This window comes from Hipposideros armiger, unplaced genomic scaffold, assembly GCF_001890085.2.
Source record: "Hipposideros armiger isolate ML-2016 unplaced genomic scaffold, ASM189008v1 scaffold_328, whole genome shotgun sequence".
NCBI classification, from domain to species: domain Eukaryota; kingdom Metazoa; phylum Chordata; class Mammalia; order Chiroptera; family Hipposideridae; genus Hipposideros; species Hipposideros armiger.
The window spans coordinates 407976-427084 of record NW_017731678.1 but is presented as its reverse complement, the minus strand read 5'-3'; the positions used below and the strand labels follow the sequence as shown (position 1 = coordinate 427084).

Sequence of the window (19109 nt, the reverse complement as noted above, 5' to 3'; positions counted from 1 at the left end):
TAATCCTAGAATTTGTAATGAGACTTTATATTATCATTTAAAAGCTGTTGAGCATGTAGCAGAATGACCATTCTGCAAATTGAGAAAAGAAATGATAATGAGAAATTTGATTTTCTTAGTTTATTTTTAATTATGTCCATTAGGTTTTTGAATACTTTACCAAAAGCAGCTTAATTATCTAATAACTGCTTCCTAAAATCATTTCATTTTTCTTGAATAGATACTAAATCCCAGCACATAATCTCATAAAGATACAATATCCAGAACTTCACCTAAAACAGTTAATTCAAGAGAGATTCAATGGAAAAATCCACAGCCCAATTTGGGAAGATAATTAGAATTCCAGGACCAATGTTAGAAATACTTGTAACTCCTATTTAACTGAAATAATTAAAACCTTTGAGACTTTCATACTATTTACAAAAGTGTCTAGGAGCAACAATAAAGTTAACTTTGTATCGGAAAAACTAGGTACAATGTAAAAACCAAATTAAGTAGAAATGCTGAAAGAACATAGAATTATTGATCAAAGCATTAGGATCCTATTTGTTAAAAGAGTTTTTGAAATGCTACTAAATAATTCTTCTTAGTTGTATTTCTTATTGGTAAAATGATATCTTTGTGTTGTACATATTTATCATTTTGCACAGAGGTCAGCAAACTTTTGAGACGAAAGAGCCAATCCTGTCACTCACAACAATTTAAAAATTATTTGAGAGCCACAAAACAAATGAAATCACCATTATGTGAATAATATCCTTTAAAAATTTTATAAATGAAACTATAATAGTTTTATTTTCATTTTCAAATTTATTTCAGAGCCACATGTACATACCATGAGCCGCATGTGGCTTGCAAGCCGCTGTTTGCCGACCCCTGGTTTTGCATGTTTTAATTTATATTTATTGAAATGTTGTTTTCATCTTTATATTAGGTACACTTCATTTTCAGTTTTTGTTAAATTGTATATATTATTCTATCTCTGGTTTGTGACCTGCAAATGCTGATTACCGCATGAAGCCAGATGTGGTTGGTGTGAGAGAAGGTACAGGCTTAGGGAACTCTTGTAACATGAGGAATTTCCCAATTGTGACTAGTTCCCTTAAAGGTTAGTTTCTTTATTAAGTTAAAGCTCAGATGTTGTTAGTAGTTGTTTCCCTTAAAGACTCTCCAGGAGATTCTCTTGAGAGATATGGAAACTCCCAGGCCTTTCAGTAATTTTCTTTAGGTTCATGTCTCCCTCAAAAGTTTGATGGGCACATTTCTTCCTGTTTTTCATCAGCTCCTATTTATAAGAGGCACAAAAGTATCTAGTCTCTTCACCCTAAGCCAGTGTTATCTAGGACACTCCGTTGCTACAAACTTTCAGTGGCTCGCTATAGAAGGTAGAAACTCCTTGGAATGGCATACAGGCTGTACAGTCACAAATCTTTTCCAGCTCAACTCCTACCACACACAACACACCCTCCAGTCCTTCTTCACTCTTTCTATAAGCCCTACATTCTGCTATTCCTGCTTCTACACCCAGCTTCTAAAAGACAGGAGCGTTGTCTTTCTTCTTTGCATATCCAGTTTATTTTGTACAGGGGACATGATTGACATTAATTGCTTAAAAAATGGGAAAACACAAGTGATTGCTTTTTTCTAGCCATAGTTGAAAAATAGGTGAAAAACTATAGTATAGATATATAAATAAGATATGAAGACAAATGACACTACCCTTTTAAATACAATCTTAGTCATTGATAAAAGTGAATAAATGAACCTGATGCTTTGAAAGTGAGGAATTCTCAGAGGTCCATGATGCTAGAAAAATGAAGAATTTGTGCTGTAAACTTTTCTTCATGTTCTACCTCAGTAGTGAGCTGTATGTTAATACACATCATTACTGACTTTTAACAACCATTCCATTCAAGATTCCAGTGTTGGCTTTCCTTTGAATATTGAGGAAATATGCTACTCAAAAATGCCTAAGATCTTACCTCTTATTCAAAAAGCTGAATATCATCTTTTGTTTTCCTTTCCTGGCAAGTGGCAGCATGGCCCCCTATGAGGCAGGAGCAGACGTTAGATTCTTTTACTAAGTCAGTAATCACTCACTTCACGAGAGCTCAGTTTTCTGAGTGCCAAACAAATTTCCTCCCATGTACAACAAAGCAGCTAGAGTATATGATCCCCAAGGTCACTTCCAACTCAACTATTCCATCATTTTATGACAAGAAAAAAAAATCCTTACTTAAATTGGAAATTATGACCACTCTCCGTTAAAGAGGCTTGACTTGCATATATGTGGGCTCTCCATGTAGTCTTTATTTCACTTTTATTTGCACTCCTTCCTAATTCTTCCTCCAGAAAAGAAGGAAATAATTTGAGTTGCATATATCTTCCATCAGCTTTATTACTTGTTTCACATTTCTGATGAAAGATTTGAAATGGGTGAAGAACCGTCAAAAAAAATGTAATTTGGAAATTTATTTCTGGAGTCATTTTTCATAGTGTTTGTGCCTCTTATAAGAATGGATCAATAAAAAGAAGACATATCTATTGACGTTTGTATTGTACTGACACACTAAGTGAAATTTCCATTGTGCTATGTGTTGGCCTGTGGTAATGGTCAAGTGATGAGTAATAATACTTGATCAGGGTAATTCAGAGCTAACAGTTATATATACTCGCCTCAATTACAAACCATTGAATCAAACAGGAATATTCTACTTAGTAGACTCATCTGTTTAGTTAGAGAAAAACAAGTAAATTGGTTAATTTTAACAGCAGATAGAGCAGTTTCTTATAAGGAAAAATAAATATTGTCCACTGTGGTTACTTAGCCATTAGCACCACCATACTGTGTGTTCTCCACAATTCTTTATCTTATAAGCCATTTCAGCCCATTTTCATAGTTATCAGCCCCATATATTTTAGCTTCTATTTAACTACGGTTTAGAATATATTTTATTAATGATTTCTTAACTTGTAGTTTCTGCTTATTCAGTGGAAATAAATACTCCCTCCATTTTTTTTTAATTAATTAATTTATTTTTTTTAGCTGCGCCATCCTGCCACCTGTTGGCAGCTCAGCGGCAGCTCAGCAGCAGCTCAGCAGCAGATCAGCTCAGGCTGGGACTCAAACTGCTGTTGCTCAGAGCTTTTAACCAACTGAGCCACTCGGCCATCCCCTACTCCCTGCATTTTTTCTTACACTACCTCTCCTCCTCTCCCCTGCTCTGACGGCCCTTTTCAGAGCACATCATGTGTATGTGTGGTGCCTGTAACCCACCCTGCTGAAATGTGGGCTTCTGCTTTTACCACCTTGCTATTTAGAGGGTTGAGATCTTCAGCCATAAGTAGTGTTTTAAAATAACCCAGAAAACAAAGCACAAATCCAACACAGTTAGCAATATTCCTTTATAGCTATTATTCATAACAAGATAATTAGAGAAAATTAGAGAATCTGCCTCTTATAGGAACAAATCCCAAATCATTAATAACCCTTTGGAAATTAGAAGACTGAGAAAATGATTGTGGCAAAAATATGTTTGTTTACAATTTTAAAAGTAATTATACATTCTTGGGGGCCACTTTATTAAAAACAGTTACAGTATCAATAAGATAAAGAAATAAAGTGGGTATGTAATTTTGGAACTCATAAATTGCATAAAGACCCAGGAAATGAAGTAAAGGAAATCTTTGATAAGATAAGGAAAATTCAACTTCTAAGAATTCCCCTACCCTAGAGTTCAGCCATTTAGTCTCATCAACCTTATTACCTTAAGTAGCAACACACAAACGAATATATGAGTATATATCAATTATACTCAAGTCTCTCCCAACAAGTCCAATGGACATTTTTTCTTGTTCAATTTAATTTGAATTTTCAGCAGCAATTAACACCATTGATCAAATTCATTTTCCTGATACATTTTCTTTCCTGAGTTTCCATGAAGCCATATCTTTCTGGGCTTCTTCCGACATCCTTAGCCTTTCCTTCTCAATATCCTTTGTAATCTCTACTTTCTAGAACTTAAAATTTCGAATTTACCGAGTTTTGATTCTTAGACACTCTTCCTTACTTGATAAATATTCCCTCTGCAGCTTATCTCATTAACTTACAAGACATACTCCAAATGTGTTATTTCCTTAAGTCTCAGTCTTTCTAACTCAAGATATGAATCATCATCATCATCATCATCATCATCATCATCATCACCATCATCATCATCATCATCATCATCATCATCATCATCATCAATCCAGTTTAAAAGCTTGAGGCATAAGAGTCTCCTTAATACCTTCTACTCCCTCACCCTACAAATCCATCACTAAGCCATATCAATTTCACTTACTAAATATTACTCACTTCTCTACCCATCTCTCCAGTTCCAACATTGTAGTCCATCTCTTTTTCTCTTGCCTAAGCTACTGTGACAGCCTCCCCACTGCTCCCCATCATGGGTTTCTTGCACAGGACCTACTTAAGTCTATATCCTGAGAGGTTCTTTTAAAAAGAAAGATCTCATCATGTGATTCTCCTGCCCAAACACTTCAGTAGATTCCAGTTGTTGTGTAGATTGAAAAAAAAAAATTCTTTAACATGAACACTATGGCCCTGTAGAGACTGTCCCTTCTCTTTCTTTCCAACTTAATCTTTCTTTCCCTCTGCCTTCTGGGCACACTGGCCTGTTTTTAGTTCCTGGACCTAATTTCCTGTTGCAGGTCCTTTATACATGCTCCTCTAACTGAAACACTTTTGCAGTCCCCATTCCCCTCATTATCCTCACCTAGTTAATTCTAATTTATCCTCCAAATTTTAATTTCAACATCTCCTCTTTAGTAAAGCTTTCCTGAACTCACACATCTCCCTATGTATCCATTTGTAACACTGATCACATTCTAATTTGACATGATGTTTGCGATATTTCCCAAATTGATGTCTGCCTCTTGTTAGTCTCCAAGGCTAATAAGGGCAGAAATACTGTTTGGTTCCCTCTTTCATCTCCAGAAGCAAGTACATTGCCAGACACACAGCTGTTTAATGTACAATTTTGTTGGGTGAAATAATGACGGTGGAAGAATTTTATACGTTTTTCCCCACCCAACCTCAAGTGGCCCACCTATCAGCGCCTCTTGTTCCAACAGTCACTGGCTCTCTGACAGCACAGGCACAGCCCTTTTCCAGAAGGTTATTGAACTGTTGGCTGAAGCAGTGCTGCTTCTGACTGGAGTAGAAAGAGCAAGGCACAGGAAGGACAACAACAACAAAAATCAAGTGAAGGGAAAACATTGAGACCCGTTCTGTATTGTCTAGCTTGGAAACTAGAGCCTAAAACAACCCAAAATAATAATTCCAGAAAATTTTCAGGAAATTATTTTATCACGTAGAGAAGCCTTTTTTGAAAGACATTTCTTTGAGTATGTTACTGCTGTATTTGTTTTAAAACTTCTGTCTTATTACATTTTTAACAGGGAGTTGTTACAAAATGATTGCTAAAGGGAGGTAAGGGTGAGATAAGATGTGGTTCTTAAGACTGCTTTGTCTAATGCCTACAGTAGAACAGCTCTGGCTTCTCGTTTGTTTCATCTGTGTTGTCATTAAATATCTCCATTAATGAGTTTGTTCAAGTTTGGTCAAACTAAAGTTTTGAGGCTTTTTGATATTACGTAAGGGGGGGTCAAGTTGAAAAATTCAGCACAATCTTCAATCAATGAATGATCTAATATACTTTTTAAACTTTTATCAGATTGCCTTTACATAAATTATGATGTTTTATTATTTTGCATGATTGATGAAGATGGCAGAAACGACTAGTTGTCCCCCAGTAGTTCTCTTTCCTTTCTTGCATCGTAATATAACTTTAATTTGGGCACACAGCTGCCCAAGTAAATATGACCCTCCTGACTCTCTCGTAGCTAGGCATAGCCACATGATGACAGCCAATGGCATGTCAGTGAAAGTCATGCGCACATTTCTGACCATCTCCTTAAAAGGAGAGTAGAGTCATGCTCTCCCCCTCACTGACTTTCTCCTTTGACTAGCTGCAGTACCAACAAGGGAATGTTTGACTAGCTGCTAGGACCATGAAAATGGCATACTGCAGAAAATAATAATAATAACAACAACCCAATCTAATCAGGAAACCACCTGATCAAACCCTGGACTGCTTAATTCCACGCTTTCGTGTTAAAGAGAAATAGAGACCCATCTTGTTTAAGCCACTGGCATTTTGAATCTCTGTATTACAATAGCAAAACCTACATTCTAAATAATTTAAAAATTATATGTTATTTAAGAATTTAGGGCCAGCCGAGTGGCTCAGCTGGTTAAGGGCTCGCTTGGGATGCCAGCTCTGAGCAGCAGGGCTCCGGTTTGGATCCCACATTGAGGGCCAGTGATGCTGGCCCTCTACAGCTAAGATGATAAACAACAGCTTGACCTGGAGCTGGGCTGCCATGAGTCACCTGCGACGGCATAGGCTGCAGCGGGGCTGCAGTGGGCTGCAGGGAGCTATGTGAGCGGCTGACAGCCGGTGTGAGCTGCCGGGAGCTGCTGTGAGCAGCTGACCAATGACTGGCGACCTATTGCCTCACCCAGGAAGAGCTTAATGATCTTATTAACATGGGCCAGTGAAGCGACATCCTCCACAACTAGACTGAAGAACAAAAACAGCAATTTGTCTACCTGTCTGTTCCCCTTCCCCGATTCCCCAATGCTGTTCCCCTCCCCCCAGTTCCCCAATAAAAAATTTTTTTTTAAATCTTTAAAAAAAAAAGAATTTAGAAGGAAAAAGACAAAACTAAATAATTTGTCCTGTTGATGCAAAAATTAGGTTAAGGAGCAAACTCTTGTGCCCTTTTCTGAATCACAGTTATTATTTTAATAAGTTGTTATATCTGACAGCACATATCGTAGTATTTAGAGAAACAGGGATTAATATTTACTGGAGATTTTACATATATACTCATTTCAACTCCTAAGCAATTTTGTCAGGCAGGTATTATTAAGGTCCATAGCTGATGAGTCTTGGAGCAGACATTTCAACACAGGTTTCTCAGATCTCAAAACATATTTTCTTCATGTTAGAATATCACTTTCAAGTTATTTAAAGAAATTCTATAACTGTATGAATACCTAGTCAATAATAAATATAAAATATATGCAGAAAGCCTTAAATTGCATTCAGTTTTCTATTCTATATATATTTTTACAAATGTAGTCACAGACATGTTGAAATTCTAAGGACTGACTTGCTGAAAACAGAAAAATTAATTTGACAAAAGAAATATCTCTTTTATCTTAGTCCTATTCAATTATTTAGATTATTCTTTTAAAATAACTTCCTGGACTCATGAAGTAAAAAAAAGAAGAAAGAAAGGAAGGAAGGAAGAAAATAAAGGAAGGAAGAAAACTTTATATAATTGAAAGTATTTGCTTTGCTCTTTTACCTATCATTTTTTTCACGTTTCAGTATGAAATTTTGTTCAGATATGTTCTGTAAACTATCAAATTCCCCTTTAAATGGCTGTTTTGGCTCACTTTCACAGCACATATTATGAACAATGCAACAAACAAAGTGACCTTTCTTTTACTAGTGAAACTTAAACAAGCATAGCAATTTGTTATAATAAGAAGAACAAGATGTTTTCAGCTCAACTATTGAATTCCCTTTTAGATATATGAAGGCAAAGAATAAAATGCTGCCACTATTTGATAGATTTTTATCTCCTATTATGAATATTTCACAATTCTCATATGGTTATGTCACTGAAATTGTTTCTGTTGGTAATCACGACTATTACTGCCTGTCTCTAACAGATTTTTAAAGTTACCTTAATACTCTGGCAAATTTATATTATAAATTTGGGCAAATTTACCCAACAACAGCCTCTTATCCTTGCCTATCTCTACTATTGATGGTGGAAAAGCCAAATTCTCATATTTTTAACCACCCTGAAGCTCCTGTGAGACAATTTTAGCCCATGAGACAAAAGGGGACATCTTTGGAGCTTTTGATTTTCTGCTTAAAAGAAGAAAAGAATAGATCTATTATAGTTGGCATTAGCAAACCTTTCCTGCCTCCTCCACCATGTATGCCGAAACATGGATATGATAATTGAAACTACAGTGTCCATCATGAAACCATAATTTATTCTTTACTTTACTCAAATTATACTTCAGGTTTTAGTCTCCTTTCCATAACTAGAATGTAGCATTATATGCAGTGTATTTAGAATGTAAAGGCATAAATTAAAATCCATATTCTACTACTTATTACCTGTGAGATCAGGGGTATTACTGATTTTTTGGACCATAATTGTTACCTCTATAAAAATAGCCATTAAAAAAATCTACCTTGCAGGAATATTATAAAAATTATAAATATATTATGTAAAGCCTAGCACATTATAAGTGACCAATGTGTGATAGTTATTATTACTACTTAATCTCTTAGAGCCTGTCTCATTGTATAGACTTATCTTACATCTACAACATATAGCCTTTCATACCACTCCACGTATCTGAAATTTCTCCCAATTTCTTATATTAAATTGCCTTAAAATCCTTTGAAAGACAGCCTCTCAGTGCCATCATACCCAAAATGTGTTCATACTCCTCATCCAAGAAAGAAGCAAATCAGACTTGGAAGGGGTGCTGCAATGCAAATAGCTATCTATCTTAAGGAATTCAGTTTTGTGTAATGAATATCTTCTTTTTTTCTGATTTGTTAATATTGAATTAAACTATTAATTTTTACAAGTTGTACAATAGATTTACATGTATTAGTAAGAAATAATAGAGAAAGATTGTGTGTTTGGTAGTTTTTTTTAAGGAATTGGTCCATTTCATCTAACTTGTCAAACTTGTGTGTATAGAATTGTTCATAGTACTCCCTTATTATCCTTTTGATATCTGCAGGATTTGTAGTAATATCTCTTGTTTCATTCATGACATTTGTATTTTGTTCTTTTGGTTTCTGTCAGTCTTGCTAGAAGTTTGTCAATTTTATTGATCTTTTAAGAGATCTCCTTGTTACATTGATAGTTTCTATTATTCTTATATTTTCAGTTTCATTTATTTTTGCATTATATTTATTATTTTCTTCTTTCTACTTGCTTTAAGCTTATTATACTCTTTTTCTAAATTCTTGAAGCGGGAGCCTGGATGATCAGCTTGAGACTTTTCCTCTTCCCTAATACATGTATTCACTCTTAAAATTTTCTCTCAACCCTGCTTTAGCTATGTCTCACAAATTTTGATATGTATATTTCACTTTCATTCAGTTTAATGTATTATTATTTTTTTTTAATTTCCTTTGAGACTTCCCCCCTTTTGACTCATTTATTTAGAATTGTGCTTTTTGGTTTCCAAATATTTGGAGACTTTTCTGTTGTCTTTCTATTATGGATGTCTGTTGGGTTGTTGGAAAAGTGATGACGTATTTTGTCTATGTTTTTCAAAGGTCATTATTTATATACAAAGATCAATCAATTTATATACAAAGATCAATCTTTTATATACAAAGATGAATCAATAATATATCACCCATTTTGTTCGATAACCTTTTGCCATCTTTCAGTGAGCTTCATAATTCCTTGTTCATAGAAGGACCTGTATTTATTTATGAAAAATTGAGCAAGGTGCTGATTTACAGCCTCATCTGAATTGAACGTTATACCGTGCAAGCTGTTTTGAAGAGAGCCAAACAAGTAGAAGTCTGACAGCGCAAGGTCAGGCGAGTATGGTGGGTGTGGCAACACATCCCATCCAAGCTCCAATCATTTTTAACAGGTGATCAAACTTGTGTGTGGTCTCACATAGTTGCAATGAACCACAACTCCTTTACAATCAACAAGCTCTGGACATTCCTGGATGATGGATTCGTTCAAACTGTCCAATTGCCGAGAGTACACATTCAAATTAATTGTTTGGTTCTTTAGTAGGAGCTTGAAAAACATGACACCTGTAAAATCCCTTCACACTGAGAGCATAACCTTCCTCTGATGAATGTCTGCTTTCCGATGTCGTTTGAGGCGAATCATCACGTCGGGACCAAGACCATTTGCGCACCACGTGGTTGTAAACAATCCACTTCTCCTCACCAGTTATCAGCCACTTCAAAAAAAGATCATTTTCCTCACATGTAATGAGCATATTGCAGATGTTTATATGCACCATCAAATGAACTTCTTTGAATTCATGTAGAACCCAAATATCAACCTTGATTACGTATCCCAGCTTTTTCAGGTGGTCGTGAAAGCTTGAATGATGGATGTTCAATGTTTCTGCAATCTTTCGTGTTGTGTAACATGGGTTTGACTTGATCAATGCCTTTATTTTGTCGTCATCAACCTCAGTGGGCCTCCCTGACCAAGAAGCATCATTGAGATCAAAACCACCAGCACGGAATTTTGTGAACCATCGTTGGCACTGATGTTCTTGTAGAGCATTGTCACCGTAAACTTGATGCAACTTTTCACAAGCTTGACACACGTTCTTCCCTTTATGGAAGTAAAACAGTAAAATATTTCAAAAATGCACAGTTTGGTCTTCCATCTTCAACTTGTAAAATCTTCAAAACTCCACCAAATCGCTCAACTTTTTTTAGAATGAAGCTAGAACTGTCAACTGTCAAATGACAAAGAAATAACATAGATGCGAATGACTCTAGTACTTCCAAAAAGGAACTAGTGCCATCTGTCGCAAACATGCATCATGACTTTTCCGACAACCCAATAGTTTGATTCCATGTGGTTGGAAAACCTAGTCAATATAATTTAAATTATTTTAAATTGTGATATTGGTTTGTGTCCCAGGATATGGCCTATCTTGGTGTTTGTTACATGGGTACGTGGTGAGAACCTGTATTCTGTTCTTGTTAGATGGACTGTTTTATACATTTGATTAAATCCTTGTTAGTTAGATCATTGGATAATGAGATGGCATGTTTGAGTTTTTTAATAGCCTTGCAGGTTTTCTGTGAACTTGTTCTATTGATTTTTGAAAGAGAGGTATTTAAATTTCCAACTATAGTTATGGATTTATCTATTTATCTTGTCAGTTCTGACAGTCTTTGCCTCATGTATTTTTCAGCTTTGGTGCATACACATTACTGTGTCTTCTTGGTGGATTGACTCTTGTATCATTGTATAATGTTCCTTTTTGTCTCTGGCAATTTCCATTGCTCTGATGTCTACCTTATCTAATATTAATATAGCATAACTACTCAAATCAGATTTTTTCTAGTGGATATCTTCTAGGGAGAAATACTTTGAAGATTACTTTTAGTAGCTATTTCTATGTTTTTTTTCACATATTTTTTTGTTTTCTGTACTATTTATTTATATACAAGCATAATAATAATAATAATATGATTATAAAATTGAAACTAGAAGTGATTCAACTAGTTATGGTAGGCAAGAGTATTGAAAGGTATCAGTATTCTTTCCTAGTTAATTAAATGATTTCATCTACATTCTAAGGGGTTTTGTTTTGTTTTTTCTATGAACACTGTTACTACATTTTTTAAAAAACCAATGTTGTAAGCTATAGCATTTCCCACACTGAGGTATCATGGTTCCTCTGTGTGCAAAATGGTAGTTTTCAGGTTCTTAGCAGAAACTCGTGTCCTTTGAATTCTCATCTGTGACTCAGAATCTCAGAGCTGGAAGAGAGCCCAGAGGTTTTCTTATGACTAACTTATACATATATGAATGTAGTAACCCTATGACACACCATTCTCTACCCACTAAATATTATATAGTTTTGGAAAAAAATAGTAAGTTTATCTCTTCATGTAAAAATTCCAATGACTAAGATAACAGGCTATGCAGAATTCTCATGGCCATTGACACAAATTTTATAAAAACTTATAAATTAATGTTAGGATTTTTGTGTTTTCTTAATTCCTTTTATTAGTTCATATAGCTAAATTATATTCTTTTTGAGATTTAGCATAAAGAAAATGCAAACATATTGCCAATAATGTTTTGCTACATTGTTCTTGTCAAAGACTTCCTGAAAGATAAAAGGGTAACCACAATGAGATATCACCTTACATCTGTTAGGATGGAAATTATAAAAAATATAAGAAATAGCAAGTGCTGGCTAAGATGTGGATAAAAGGGAACCCTTATGCATTGTTGGTGAGAATGTAAGTTGGTGTAACTACTATGGGAAATAGTATGATGTTTCCTAAAAAAATTAAGAAATAGAACTACTACATGATCTAGTAACTCCATTTCTGGGTATTGATCTAAAGAAAATGAAAACACTAACTTAAAAAGAGATATATATATATATCCCCATGATCATTGTGGCACTATTTACAATAGTCAAGACATAGAAAGAGCCTAAATGTCTACCAATGGATGAATGAATAAAGGAAATGTAGTGTATATAGACAATGGAATATTATCCAGTCATAAAAAAGAATAAAATCTTGCCATTTGTGATAACGTGGGTGGAACTTGAGGGCATTATGCTAAGTGGAATAGGTCAGAGAAAGACAAATACTGTATGATCTCACTTATATGTGGAACCAAAAACAAATAAACAAAAAAGCCTAAACTTAGTTCATAGATACAGAAAACAGACTGATGATAGCCAGAAGTGGAGGGTAGGGAGTGGGAGAAATGGGTAAAGGTAGTCAAAAGCTACAAAATTCCAGTTATAAAATAAATAAGTCCTAGGGATGTAATGCACAGCATGGTGACTATAGTTCATAATATTTTGTTGCATAATTGAAAGTTACTAAAAGAGTAAATCATAAAAGTTCTCATCACAAGAAAATAAATTTTAATTATGTATGGTGATTGACGTTAACTAGACTTAACTGTGGTGGTCATTTCAATGTATCAATATATGCAACCACTGAATCATTACATTGTATGCCTAAAACTAATAAAATGTTACATGTCAATTATACCTCAATTTAAAAAGGGTAATTATGACTAATATAAAATTGTCACATCTTTATTTACAGAATAGGTTTCATTCAATATCAATATTCAACCACATAAGCAATCAATCATGCTGCCACTTAAATAAACTTAATTTAATTTACATAAATATTTCCAAGTTAAGCATCATAGGCCGGAAACAACTCCTCAGTGCTTACAGTTTGAATTATAAACTTCTTATCAGGCCTACAAGGCACTTTTTGACATGACCCCTTCCTTCTCGCTCATTCTATTATAGTCTTATAGAAATTTCTATAGACTTTACCAGGTCATGTTTCATGATTTCTCCATGACTTTAAGCAATTTGTTCAGTTAGTCCAGAAGGCTCCTTATATGCATGGAAATCTCAATTTAGGTCGTCTCCTCCATCAAGCCTTTCCTGGCCATTTCTTCCTCTGTAGATCTAAGCCATGTCCCTTTTGCCACTCTGTACCTACCCCATAAAGACTTTCTATCATAGTACCTACAAGTCAGTTTATTGCCCATATGTAATTACATGGCTATGAGTTTCCTGAAGGCAGAGTTGTGACCTGTCTCCTTTTCCTGTTCTTTCTTTCTTTCTTCCTTCCTTCCTTCCTTCCTTCCTTCCTTCCTTCCTTCCTTCCTTCCTTTCTTTCTTTCTTTCTTTCTTTCTTNCTTTCTTTCTTTCTTTCTTTCTTTCTTTCTTTCTTTCTTTCTTTCTTTCTTTCATGTTCCAGAGCTGAAGGTTCTGAAGGTTACATAGCATTAAGTAGATTAACATTGGGTTTTGATCTACATTATATAGCAATAGGTTGAGAAAAGGTCTTTCATCCTCTCTCCCAACATCTCCTTTTTTAATTAGGTATAGTTGGCATACAATATTATACTAGTTTAAGGTGTACAACAGAGTGATTCAACATGTTTATACCTTAACAATGTGTTCATCACACAATCCCTCTCCCAATGTCTCAGCAGGACATAGAAAAGCTATTGAGCCCTGAATCACTTTACAATTTGAGGCACTCGGATTACTGAAAAATGAAGAAATAGAGTTCACAAAAATACCTTTTTTTTTTTTGTTTTCAATTCAGCCATTTAATTTCTGTGACTATGCATTGGCAGTAGGTCTGACTTTCTTTGGGAATCATTTCAAAAGCCTTAATTAGAAGCCTTTGTCCCACAGTTCTCTCTCCACCCCAGGGCTTTGCTGATTGGCCCATCTCCTCAAGTCAGTTTGGTACCAGTCAAATGTTACTGGGAATGATGTACCTCGACTCTTCATCTTCTTGAAGGAAAGAAATCGGTCAAGAAACTCTGTGTGTGTGTGTGTGTGTGTGTGTGTGTGTGTGTGTGCAGCAATAGGACAGCAAGAAGTTTATTAGTAAAACCGAGTACACTCAGAGACATGGAGGGTCCATTGAGTGAGGGCTTTTATCTCTGTGGGTAGAACTGCCTCCCCCTCTCCCTTCTCTTGTCTCTTTCTTCCCCCCGAAGTGCCTCGTCCTCCCTTCTCTGGCTTTTAACAATGCATTTCTTTGATTTAGAAGGATGTGTAAGCCTGGAATTCTGCTGGGCAGCTGCAATGGGTCTTGACGCAAGCAGGAGCTACAGCAAGGGACTTTGTAACCAGGCTCTCTCTCCTTCTCCTCTTATTTCTATCTCTCTACCTGCCCTATCCATAAGCTTCACAAAACATGGTTTTAAAAGAATGCTGGTCTTTGTAATAGGCTTTGCCATCAGTAGGACAACTCTTGAATTCTACTTGCCTCCTCCTAAAATGCTCACATTAGGGAAATTGTGTAGACATATAGTTAGTTACTCTATATCAGAAGGGAGAAAAAAAAAAGACCATGATGAATATTCTTTCTCACTTCAATACAGAAATAAAACATTTTATTTGAGTATCCCATCTCTAACCCTTAAGTTGAGGAACCAGACTCATTATTTTATTATTTCATTTATTCAAATGTAACACATATTTTACCAAAATTTATTATTAAAACATTTCAGGGTTATTATTGAACCTGACACAATGCTCTTTTACAATTATTTAAGTATTTTAGTAAAGTTACCTATCCAAAAGCAAAGATTTTTATTTCTTGCATCTATTTTTCTTTTACTTTAACAACTGATTTTTAGGCAAGCCCCTAATGTTTTGTATTATATTTTAAAATTTGATAATAGTATTATTAAGGATTATGCTATCTTTACTCCAGCTAATAATTTTTATTATATTACACTGAGATTAATTTCTATGTAAATAATTGAACTAATAAAAAGTTTTCTTTCTGTTTGAAAACAGAATGACATTGAAGAATTTGATGATATACTCACATCCATATTCAAACAAGAGATACCATGTTATGAGTTCCGATCTCTCCAAACTGAAATCTACCCTCAAAAAGAATGTGAGTATTTACCAACTGCATCAATTATTCTTTGTCATATTTCATTGTATGTAAGCCTTTAATAAGTATTATAGCCAAGAATATAGTTGAATTGCTGATTAGATATTTTAGACAATTTCCATCCTTTTGTGGGAGACCACACTAGTGCAAACTTCTAAAGGTTCATTTGGTAATTTTTTTTTTTAATCACGGGAAAATGTGCATAAAATTTTAAATCAGCAAACTTCCTGATTTTTATTCTAAGTAAATGTTTAGCCAAGTACATTTATGATGGAGATAGTTCATCATGGCATTTTTTGTTGTTGTTGTGGTGGTGGTGGGTTTTTTGTTTTTGTTTTTGTTTTTTGGTTTTTTTTAAATTTAGGATACTGTTTCCATGGAGGAAGCAGGGAGTGGATAGTGATGAGGAGAAATACAGAGAGAGCATCTAATTTTTGTCTGGGTGTGTTCACTTTCTTCAAGCTTATTATTTGTACACTACACAATGCTATTTTTTTTAAAAAAATCATGGCATTGTTTATAATTACCAAAAATGGAAATAACTTAATTTTCCCAAGATCGGAAATGAACTAAATAAAATTTGTTGCATCCATTAAAGCAACCATAAGAAATAAATTTTATTTTAAATTGATTAGCTGGCTGGACTGATGCTTCGATATATGCTTAATTTAATAAAAACAGGGTATGTAGCAGCAGATAAAGTGTGATGGTCTTTAAAAAAGTACATATGTTTAATTGCATATATTTTTTTAATCTATAAATTGATGGTCTGGTCAGACATGTACCTGTTAACAGTAGTTATGTTTGGGGTTATGAAATTTCAGGGATTACATTTTTTTTTTTTACTTAATCTGTGTTTTCTACACTGCCTGTGTATTATTAGTATAATAAAAAGATAAATATATAGAAGTATCAAGGAAAGTATATATAGGACAGGCTGCCAAAAAACAAAAAGCAAATATTTCTAAATGTTATCCTGAACTCAGGAGAATGTATTTGAAATTGTTTGGTCCTGCATAGTTTGTGACATACTGTTTATAATTCACCTATATGTACATACCGTAAAACAGGAATAGAGTTAAAGAATATGAGAGGTCTGCTGTAGGTATATGAAGGACAATGAGCAGAGGTTTCTGTCTGTTTAGTCTCTATGCAACTTGAAAGAGTTTTATCGTCAGGCTGGCAGGCCTCAGGGCAGCAGGAAGGAACGAACGGAAGTCCTAAGACACAGCCATTTGCCATTCACCCAGATGTGCAAGAACCTGTATTATGCATGGTGAGCTTCCATTATAGGGGAAGGACAATGATATGCTACTTTTGTATAAGCAATCTTGTGAGATGAGTGAAACTTATTTTTGTTTCCCATATATTTTGACAAGATATAATTCACTTACAAAGTTTGACATTATATTAAGATAGAAAAGGAACATGACGTGATTCTTCACTGAAGACACATACTCTAATTGGGGACACGAGATAATACGTATATTGTAATAGAAAGAAACAATGTGCTAAACTTTGTGGAATTGATTATATTGACAATAGAATTTTAGAGAAAAGATACTTTATTTTTCAAGACCTGTTTCATAAAAGAGTGGGATTTTACTTAGGTCTTACATGCTGAGCAGGGTTCTAATGAGGAAGAAAAAAGGAAACAGGGATTCTAGGCAGGAGGAAGTGCCTGCAAAGGTATGAATATGGAACTATAACACAATTTTTACAAATTCCCTTAGAATTTTATTCATTTAGGTTTGTGGAATAAGAGTTGTAGGGTTGGAGAAGATAGAATGAATTTAGTCTTTCATTTTTATAGGGTAAAGAAAACCAGATAAATTTAAAAGTGCTTCTCAGTGTATTGAAGTTATGGAATAAGAATTTTAGAGTTGGAAAGGATGGATTAGCTTGACCTCTTATTTTTATGGAATAAGAACTCTGAATGGATTAAATCAGAGCCCCTGAAAATGTGGATCTGATTCAGTAGGTCTGGGGTACAGTCTAAGCCTGAGGTTTTCCAACAAGCTCCCAGGTAAAGAGGATGCCACCAGTCCTGGGACCTCTCACTGAGCATCAAGGGTGTAGACCATGGTTCTCAGCCTTGGCTGCATAGTATGATCAGCTGTGGACCTTTAAAACATCTCATGCCTAAGCCACCCCATATACCAACTAGTGAGTCTGTGGGATGGGCCCCAGCTATCAGTACTTTTGAAAGTTTCTCGGTGATTCCAATTGGCAGCCAAGTTTACCAGCCCCTAACTGCTTCGATGGATTACAGACCAGCCAAATAGTTCAACCTCACACTGATCTTTGACATAGAGGAAATATTACTCTGTCTTTACATAAGTTAGAAAGTTTGTAGCATATGAAATTTTGAACCATTACTAGAATCTAATGATATTCTGTATCTGACAAAGATTTTTTTTAATAAAACAATTACATTTTTTAACAGAAGTTAAAAATGGAAAGTTCAACATACTCTAAGTAATTCATTCAGAAACTTAATTTGGATATTGCTAGATGACAGATGCTATTAAATCTATAACAACCCTCAAAACATTAGGCTCTAATTCCTAGTTGAAGTACAAAATAACATAATATAAATTACATAATAAAAATATGTGAGATAGACATGAATATGACTGAACTCATGTTTTGCTTGCCTCCTTGACCCTGTAATCTTGGGTCAATGTTGTCTTCAGATTATCTGGTCTTTAAGGCTTTGCAGCTGCATTTTCATAATTTTCAAGTGGAATCGATGATAAGGTTTGAGATGCCTTGATACATAAAGTGAAATTAATTGAGGGAGAAGGGGTTTGGGAAAGAAATGGTAGGTTGTTGAGTATTTTCTGTAAAAACACCACTAGAGGTAGTCTGAGAGGTAAATCCAGCAAACAAAAATGAGGGGTAATTCCAGATGTCCATCCCTGAGGACAGTTCTCCAGTTATTTGGTGAAATGTTTTGTTTCCTAATCCTTTATTATTTAGTACACCATATCTTAGTGGAAAAAAAATCACAGGTTCGGTGATTATAAGGGGAAGGTAGTCATAGGGAATTGACAGAATATACCTTGAACATTGACCTATCCTAAGGATGAGCCATGGAATTATTCACAGAAGCCAACGGTTCTTTAAAATTTTTGGAGCTAAATGCTCTGTCAGTCAAAACTGTTTATCTTACTATTGCCCCATTCTCTTTTCTTTTCTATGTTGTCTTTGGTAAATTCTAAGGTTAGCTCCTTGTTACTTATTTATAATAAGTAAAATGCTACTCCATGCCTCTATGTCTTGGTCATTTTCACTCCTGTCTAGCCAACAAACATTCTAATTTGACTTTTTCCTTCCTAGGCAGGCAGAGTTGGGGCAGAGGAGTTGCAGTGATAAGATAGAAAGTGTACAGGAAATCAAATCTGCTTTAGAGTTCTCTTCCCTTGTAATGCTTCATTATTGATTTTTAAATAACATTTTCCATTGATAAGAATTTCCCAGAGAATAAAAGTTCTCCCTGGGAGTGGAATAATAAAAGGTTTTCAAATAAACTTGATACATTAATGTAATGTAGGATTTTTGAATACAACAGTCATAGAAATAACTCATGAACAACTTTCTAGTGTGTGAATCATCAGGGACTGAAATCAATATAAGGGATTGTAACAGACAATTTCTTTCTTTTTTTTTTCTTTTTTTTTTTTTTTTATGGTAGATAAGATACTAGAATAGAAAATATCTGAGTATATTCCTTAAAGTAAAAGTAAGTATAACTTTGAGCAATTTCCATTTTATTAGTAGATT

At 34.7% G+C, this 19109-nt stretch overlaps 1 protein-coding gene across 1 annotated transcript in view; it reads left to right on the top strand.

Annotated features, from left to right (window-relative positions):
• The window catches only part of LOC109392362 (B-cell scaffold protein with ankyrin repeats-like), a 224359-nt gene that overhangs the window by 98027 nt on the left and 107223 nt on the right, over nucleotides 1-19109 (top strand). Inside the window, exon 6 of the mRNA XM_019660759.1 lies at nucleotides 15218-15323. Coding sequence (XP_019516304.1) covers nucleotides 15218-15323 — 106 coding nt within the window. The remainder of the gene's footprint in view (nucleotides 1-15217; nucleotides 15324-19109) is intronic.